Here is a 9,238-nt window from a genome sequence, read left to right on the forward strand (position 1 = left end):
ATCCCAGACTTCATTCGAGAGAGCAGCAAGTTTACTTTCATTGTGAAGTCCCAGCACCTTGCACAACTCAGACTTTTAATTGGAAACAGGATCAAGTGCCTGTTAAGACAAGGCTGAAAAACATAAAAAACATAAATTTCCAACTCTCCTCTTCTTCCACTCATGCTGACAAATTTCTACCAACTGTAAATAACAATGTGTGGTAGGTTGCACTTAGAATACCAGTTGTCCAGGATTCTTTCCTCATGCAAAATGTTTCAGATTTAGAAAGACTCAGATATGCTTCAATCAACTGCCTTAGGAATCTGGGTGGGGATTTTTAATGGATTTAATATATACATAGACTCTAAACTTACCTTGAATATATAATAAAAATGACAGAGAAATGTTCCACATCTGATTTTTATTCCAGAGACAATTCTCAATGTAAATATTAAAATGATTAAACAAATTATAGATGAAAATGTTTCCCTTTTTCCCATAAACTTCTGCTTAGCAGAGGGAACTCTACTAAAACTTATTTATTTCACAGCAGTTCTAAATTTCTGATTTTTGATCTGATAAAATGTTCACTATAGTTTAGAATGTTTATACTGCAATGACCCCAAAATGGCTGGCAAGTGTGGATTATTCTGAAATAATAATAATTATTTTTTAAAGTATTTCCAATTTATTTTTTGGCTGAGTTGGGTCTTCGTTGCGGCTTTCTCTAGTTGCGGCGAGTGGGGGCTACTCTTCGTTGCAGTGTGCGGGCTTCTCATTGCGGTGGCTTCTCTTGTTCCGGAGCACAGGCTCTAGGCACACGGGCTTCAGTAGGTGTGGCATGCAGGCTCAGTAGTTATGGCACATGAGCCTAGTTGCTCCATAGCATGTGGGATCTTCCCGGAGCAGGGCTCGAACCCATGTTCTCTGCATTGGCAGGTGCATTCTTAACCACTACACCACTAGAGAATTCCAGAAAATAATTATTTTTAACAACCCAATTCCATTTATAATATTAGAGAAAATATATACAAATGAATTGGAATATGGACAGCATTTAGGTGGTTACATAAATAAAATATTAATTTGATTTAGTGATAATATTGTGGTAATTATTCTCTTGGATTTATGTTGTTGTTTTAATATAGCATTTTCAGTAAATACTTTTAAATAAGAAAAATAAAAACAAAAGTTCTGGCCCATTGTCAATTAAGTTTATGAGGAAAGATGTTTATAAAGGTTATGTTCAAAGTACAATAAAGTAAGCATGTGTTCACAAGTGTTTCTACATATTGGTCAATGTGGTGATATTTTAAGACTGGTTTTTATTAGTCTATCTCTATAACATTTTTTAATTTGTATTTGCTTTTTCTCACATAGTCTCCATGTCTTAGCTAAGCAAGAACCATTGAGGAGAAAATTACAAAATAATTGACTAAATAATGAGGGTAAATTGTCATCTCTAGTCAACTATACCGTCTAATAGAAACTGTAGAAAATGAAGCAACACATGAATTTAGCCTGTTATTCTAAGAATTTAGGACAACACCCTTTGGGGTGATGTCCTTCTCTTGCATTCCTTTTTTGCCAGAATCTTTTCCAGCCTAACAGTACAGACATATGTTTTGTTCGGATTTTCTTTTTGAGGGGAGGGCTTGTGGAAGGGGGTGGTTGAGTTATGTGTTACAGACACTGATGATTTTCCAAAGACAGGGTAACATTCCTCTTTAAAACAGTTTACCACAAACTCTGAAGAGAGATCTTGGGAAACCTCTGAGCTGTGTCTAATCTTATAGCATAGTTCCCTGCAATGGTTTAAAGTTGACAATTCAAGTTGAAATTAGCAATTAATTGTGTAAAGTGCCTATATCTTTACGTGTTTATTTCATCTTCAAATATTAAATATTTTGCATTGATTCTGCAGCTTTTACTCTTTAACTAAGATTTTGCAATTTATGATTATGGAGGCAGCACATCTTCAACGTTTTCTGGCACTAAGTACCATTAAAAGCCATTTTAGGGCTCTCCAATCATTAAAACCTTAATATTACTGCAGCAGCGAAAAGAACTCTGCCTATTACCTGGGGATAATGCTACTATTATGTTGAAGTTCAATGGAGTAAAAATAAAGGCCAACTACAATATGGGCCTGTGTTTTATTTGACCCTGTGATCATTTAGCACTGGACTGGGAGTCCAGTACAGCTGTCAACTGACTTTCCAATGCATTCAGGAAAGTATGCAACCTATCTGCTATTTCCTAAGCAGAAACGATTTAGGGAATTCGTTTAAAAAAAAAATATGAAAGTCCCTTCCGCCTAGGTCGTCACCTCCTTTGATTTTGGGGTCAGTAGCCTAAAGGTAATATTTTAAAATAATAAATAAAATATCAAAAATAAGAAATGAAAAATCTAGAAACCATTTCGTTCGTTCCTTTTTCTTCTTCTTTTTTTTTTTTTTTTTTTTTTTTAACATCTTGGCACAGAGCAAGCGGGAAGTTACTTAGCACGGTTCCGGGTTTCCTTGCGCCCCGCCCGCTCGCCCTACCACAGCTAGAAGCTTTTAGTCCCTGGGTCGGTGTGTCCTGCAGGGCACGATCCCTGTCCATCGGTCTGCGCTCTGCCCGCCCGCCGCGCATCTGCCCTTCTCTCCTGACTCCGCCCCGCATCTGTCCGGAACCTCCTCGCGTCTGAGCTGACCCAGTGCGCGTCTACCAGTCAGTCCCTCCGGACCTGCCGCGAGTCTCAGGCTGCCGAAATCTCCGCGCGTCACTCGGTCCGTACCCAGTGGGCATCTTGGGTATCTGGGCGGTCTCCGGTCCCCCGCGCGTGTGTCTGTCTGTCTGTCTCTCTGTCCGATCCGCTGCCTGCAGCCTGCCTGCCCGGCCGCAGCGACCAAGTGTCCAGTCTGCCCTTTCGCTGACGCTGAGTGTGTGTAGCGCGGCCTTAGTGAGCGCGAGCCCGCCTGAGACCGGCCAGGCAGCCGGCGGAGGAATACACGTTCGGCCCCTGCCCTTGTTGATATCATTTTAAACCCACATGAGCTTGAGGCCTATATTTATGCAGAAAACGGGTCGTGAGGCCTCTGTCAGCAAGGCTAGATGTGGGGAGCCAGCCAGCTGCTTGATGATTTCTTACAATTTAACGGGGAAAGGGACATTTCTTTCCTACTACTGGCTTTTGAAACTGATTTTAGATCTGAATGGGTGGAAATTCTAAGCCACCTTAGGGAGAACGGATTCGTTATTGGGGTGCTTTTTTTGTCTGATGCGTTTGTTCTGAGCCTGCTGACCAGCTGTTTCTGAACTTCATTTTCTCAGCCTCAACAGTGATTCTGAGTCTGCTTTTAGCTTCCTTCGCCTTGGCTTTTTTTCTGTTTGTGAACAGCTGCTTGGCCCATAGCTTAGAGAAAGCAACCTCTTTTTCTCTCCCAAGAAAGCCTCCTCCCTGTGCTCAGAGAGATGGGGAGTGGGGAGCCTAATCCTGCTGGCAAGAAAAAGAAGTACCTCAAGGCTGCCCTGTATGTGGGTGACTTGGACCCAGATGTCACCGAGGACATGTTATATAAAAAGTTCAGGCCTGCTGGCCCTCTGCGCTTCACCCGAATCTGCCGTGACCCGGTGACCCGCAGCCCCCTGGGCTATGGCTATGTTAACTTCCGCTTTCCTGCGGATGCTGAGTGGGCCTTGAACACCATGAATTTTGATTTGATTAACGGCAAACCTTTCCGCCTAATGTGGTCTCAGCCAGATGACCGCTTAAGAAAGTCTGGAGTTGGAAATATATTCATCAAAAACCTGGACAAATCCATAGACAATAGGGCCCTTTTTTATCTGTTTTCTGCTTTTGGGAGCATTCTCTCCTGCAAAGTCGTATGCGATGACAACGGCTCTAAGGGTTATGCCTATGTGCACTTTGACAGCCTAGCCGCTGCCAATAGGGCCATCTGGCACATGAATGGAGTGCGGCTCAACAACCGCCAAGTGTACGTTGGCCGATTCAAATTTCCGGAAGAGCGGGCAGCTGAAGTTAGAACTAGGGATAGAGCGACTTTCACCAATGTTTTCGTTAAAAACTTTGGAGATGACATGGATGACGACAAACTGAAGGAACTTTTCAGTGAGTACGGGCCAACTGAGAGTGTTAAGGTAATAAGAGATGCCACTGGGAAATCGAAAGGCTTTGGATTTGTGAGATACGAGACACACGAGGCTGCCCAAAAGGCTGTGTTAGACCTGCATGGAAAGTCCATCGACGGGAAAGTGCTCTATGTAGGGCGAGCACAGAAGAAAATTGAACGCCTGGCTGAGTTAAGGCGAAGATTTGAGCGGCTGAGATTAAAAGAAAAAAGTCGGCCTCCAGGGGTGCCTATCTATATTAAGAACCTAGACGAGACCATCGATGATGAAAAACTGAAGGAGGAATTTTCTTCCTTTGGATCAATTAGCCGGGCAAAAGTGATGGTGGAAGTGGGGCAAGGCAAAGGATTTGGTGTCGTCTGCTTCTCCTCTTTTGAAGAGGCTACCAAAGCAGTAGATGAGATGAATGGTCGCACAGTGGGCTCCAAGCCTCTGCATGTCACGCTGGGCCAGGCCAGGCGCAGGTGGTGAGAATAAGAATGCTCAATTTGTTTCAGCCTTAAGCTGGTGCCTACTTAGTTTGGGCTACTTTGTGATAAGAGGTTATTTTATGTGAATTCACAGGTTTTTTTAAGTGAATACTTTCTTTTGAAAAAAAGTGAAACTATAAAACCTTGTTCATTTTAGTGAAGAACATAATTTCTAATTGTAAAACTGTCATTTTGTACTATTTTTCGATATAATAACCTTAGGAATATGTAGAATAAAGTTTATTCCTCCACATGCTTTTTCGCTAAACCAGTCAAGGTGAGGTAATGGAGTATATTTCCTTCCTTATTTCACTAATACTACTAAATTTAATTTCTCCTATGAAAGTATTCTCGAGATGGTCCTTACTTCTTAGTCTATCGCAGTGAAAATTTCTAACTTGCTTTTTGAGAAATCAGTAGAGCAGGGGAAAGCGTATGTGATCCAGTTAATGTTTGTGTATAACTTCACTTTAAATTATTATTTAAAATGAATATTCCTTTTAAAAGAGGTGAGCTTTCTTTCTTCCTTTTATTTATTTATATATTTTTTTCCTTTTTAATATATTGTGGGCATACCACAGACTTGATAGTGACTTTGACTAAGTTTTGGAGTTTTCGTTATTAACTTCATGCCCAGAGAAAGAAGCATATTGGTATTTCCTCAATCAGTACCTTAGAAGATTAACACTTTAAACATTAATTGTTTAAATTCTAAGTTTCATCTTAAAAACCTTTTCTGAGAGCTTTGATATTTGAAGACAGTCTAAGGAGCATTCTTATCACTCATTTTTCTAAACTCCTTAGTAGGTATACATGGATCATGTTTAATCAACAAGAAAGGTGAATAACAACACTGAATTGCCTTTGTCTATAAATAACTTTAGGATTAACTTCAGCCTCTATTGTGTCAATATGGAAGGTAAACAATCCTGTAATGATGTTGAAAACTACTTTGAAGAACATCTATTAAACTTGTCATTATCTCTTATAAATTGTTGAATATATCAATAAGGTAATATTCACCGATGTTTCAAAGTTAAGGAAAAGGTCATCTCTCTTGATTAAGTCACATGCCTCCATCTGTCATATGAAAGCTCTTAATCCAGTATGTTTCTCTTTTTGTCTAGCTGCTTGGAAGTTGCAACAAAATGTTCTGTTCTATATTGCAGTTACATTATTTAGCCTGTAATTTCTATACTATGGACTTTCTGTGTTTCACTTTTAGTTCCCTCTTCTCCATATCCATCTACTTTCCATCCATATTACACTTGCTTTCATATTTTCTTTGGATTGCCTTTCTTTTAATATATGCCAGTTCGAATCCATTTTGGAATTAGAGAGATAAATACCTAATTTATGTAAAATTGAAATACTTACTTTTTAAAAAAAGGATTCACTCATACCACAGATCCAACAGTAAGGAAATGTTTTAACTCTATCCCAGTTGGTTTTTATTTATATAGAAATCTTTGGTTTCATACATAATACAATATAAATATATAATTTTGTTAACACTTTTGTTGGCTATTTGCCCATAAAATAATGAGAATAACCTGTTTCTATGTAACTGTTTATCTACAAATGACTTGTATATTCATTATCAAATATTTTCAAATGGAAATTACTGTTTTTATTGATTATAAACATAATACATGCTTCTTGTAAAAAACTGTACAACAATGCAGAAACTTATAAAGAAGGAATTAAAATTCCCAGAGTTCAGAGATAACCACTATTAATATTTTAAGTGTGTGCATTAATATTTTAAGTGTGTGCATAGCCTTTCATGCCTTTTCCCCTATGTATACACACACTGTTTTACAAAAAAAAAGAAACAAACTATATGTACTGGTTTTTTTAAATTTTAAACTAAAACATAATCATCTTTTCATATCAATAAATACCAATCTGTATCATCAATTAGTGACTGCATAGTATTCCATTGGGTGGATGTACTATAACTTATCTTAAGTAGTTCATTATTGAATGAGATTTACATGCTTTTCAATGTTTCTACATCTGTAAACAGTGCTGTGATGAACATCCTTGCTTAAAAACAGTATGAGTTATAGGAGCTTGATAAAAAATATCTAGAGCATGTAAAAGCTTAAATCTACTAGAAAAATAAAAATGCACATCATATTGATATATATGTATCTAAAATTTGAAAAATGTTAATGATATATTCTTCATTTAAATACAAAAGAAGAAAACTAGCAGGATATAATTTTTCATATTTTATGAGTCTACTTGCTTTACATCATTGTGAACATTAAGATATATGAAAATGAAGCAACTTCAAATAAAATTTAAAATACTTACATTGGTAATTATTTACCATATGTATTCTCTATTCCTTTTCCCCCATTGCCAGTTTTCATTTAAATTTGTAAACCTGAAGTGTCAGTGTTAAGACCTTTACAAATGCTTTGATTCAGAATAAATCGCGAAAGATTTCTAGAAGGTAAAAATCCACAAGTATAAGCATTTAATACATTTTGGGAAATTATTTAAGAATTTAAATTATTACTGTTTTTAAAAAGCTAGTCAGTATAAAGAAAAGGATTAATTAAAATGTGGCTAAGTACAGATAAAACATACATGTTAGGACCCTGCAAATCAGTCAAAAGAACTCTGTAAATTCAGGTGGAAAATATAAATATAAGCAGGGGGAAAATATAAAGGAAAGGTCATCTCTATTTAAACACAAACACCTGGGTAGTTTTCAATCTTGTACTTTTCATTTTTAGCTACATTTAATACACTTCTAATAATTAAGGCTTCCAAGGGGGAGCAAAACAACAACAGCTTAAATCAGTGACAAAGCATTAAAATAGGTTCTTATTTATTTTCTAGATAATTAGTAAAACTATACTATCAATGATCAGCTTAATAGTGGAGTGTTTAGTACTAAGGTTTGTTTTTCATACACTTTTTTTCAGCTTTTCAAGATAGTCACTTGTACAAGTTTCAAATGTGCCCAGGGAGAAGAAAATTAAGAACATTTTTTGTGTGTGTGATTGCAAGCATCATAGAAAATGTTATTTGGGGAGGATTTTCTGTATAGGAAGTTTCAAGCATCCTGGTGCTTTTCTGGTTGAATCTATGGTTAAGGGGAAAAATAAGATGTTACATGTGTAAGTGATATTTTTAGCCGAGTGAAAAAAGTAAGAATTACTTTTTTCTTTAAGGGAATATTTAGGAATGGAGTGAATACCATCTTACCTATAAATAAATATCCTAATTTAAGGAAATAGTTAGAAATGTATCAATAAATGACTGACTATAGATGATACAGGTGTTCCCAGCACCTATGACAATACTTGGAATATAATTAGCATTCCATGATTACCTGCAGAATTAATGAGTTCATAACCTATGTATTATATCTCTCCACTTGTTTGCTTTCCAATTCTTTTTTCAGTATTTACAAGAGAAATGAGTTACTACAGAATAAGCCATTTTTTATTAAATCTCATCCTATGAAGAAATAATTAAGAACAGATTGGTTACATAGATTGGTGCTTTTAACAGTGTTACTGATGACACAGACTCGTGCTTATACTGTTAAGGTGTTATCAGTGCTTTTACACTTATGCCTCTTTTTTCTCAATGTTCAACACTTGATTGATGGGCCTACCTTAGACAGAGCTTCTAATAATTGGCATAACTTAGATAAAAGTCTATTTGTAGAGTAACACTTTTTAAATAAATTATTGGTATGGTGCTTCAAGACCAAGACTATTCCACAAGATCTTGCTCCTATATTGAACCAAGCAATGATGATCATCCCTGAGACACTACTGCTTGTGCATGTGAAATGAATTGATTCTTACATATTTCAGGGTGTTATTTACTTCCCATGAATTATAACCTAACAAATGGTTTCCTGGAGCCTTAAGAAAGTTAATGTATCCCACTTGGCTCCAGGGGGTCATGGTCAGTAGTTAGAAGTAATCTAGCTACCACTGGATATCTGAAAAGAGAGAGGCCTAACTCAACATACAAATACTGAGGATGTAATTCCCATGAAACTTTTTTTTAAAATTTTTATTGGAGTATAGTTGCTTTACAATGTTGTGTTAGTTTCTACCCTATGAAACTTTTAAAAACCAACTCCAAGTACTTTCACCCTCAAAAGTCAGAGTCAGTTTTAAAAGGTCTCTCATTTGGCACACAAAAAAGATCAATGTTCTCACTAAATTTCTCATCAAAATTTGAGGCCTTCATAGTTTATTTAATATAAAAAAATATTTAGTGCTTTAAAGAGACTGCAAGAAAAAGTTTGAGTGCTGGTATTGTATGGCATCACTGTCTCAGTCATCAGAGTAAATTAGTTTCTTTGTTTTAGAACTAATAGTAAGTAAAACACCAGATGTTGGCATCTTTTGTATAATAAATAAAACTTCTATAATGTATAATAAATAATTTTACATTTTTGAGATTGATTTGAAACTTCCAAAAGGGTAAATTATGCTTCTGAAAAATCAAGGACTTCTAAAATCAATATTTGGAGGGCATTTAAAAAGTAATTTTAGGGCTTCCCTGGTGGCGCAGTGGTTGAGGGTCCGCCTGCTGATGCAGGGGACGCGGGTTCGTGACCCGGTCCGGGAAGGTCCCACATGCCGCGGAGCGGCTGGGCGCGTGAG

At 36.9% G+C, this 9,238-nt stretch overlaps 1 protein-coding gene across 1 annotated transcript; it reads left to right on the top strand.

Annotated features, from left to right (window-relative positions):
* Positions 1 to 2,732: 2,732 nt before the first annotated feature.
* PABPC5 (poly(A) binding protein cytoplasmic 5) lies at positions 2,733 to 6,010 on the top strand. Its single transcript, XM_007123072.1, has 2 exons — positions 2,733 to 2,756; positions 3,416 to 6,010. Exon 2 carries the CDS (start codon positions 3,442 to 3,444, stop codon positions 4,588 to 4,590), a length of 1,149 nt encoding a protein of 382 aa, XP_007123134.1. The 5' UTR covers positions 2,733 to 2,756; positions 3,416 to 3,441; the 3' UTR covers positions 4,591 to 6,010.
* Positions 6,011 to 9,238: the final 3,228 nt, after the last annotated feature.

Source organism: Physeter macrocephalus, chromosome 21, assembly GCF_002837175.3.
Source record: "Physeter macrocephalus isolate SW-GA chromosome 21, ASM283717v5, whole genome shotgun sequence".
In the NCBI taxonomy this organism is placed as follows: Eukaryota; Metazoa; Chordata; class Mammalia; order Artiodactyla; family Physeteridae; genus Physeter; species Physeter macrocephalus.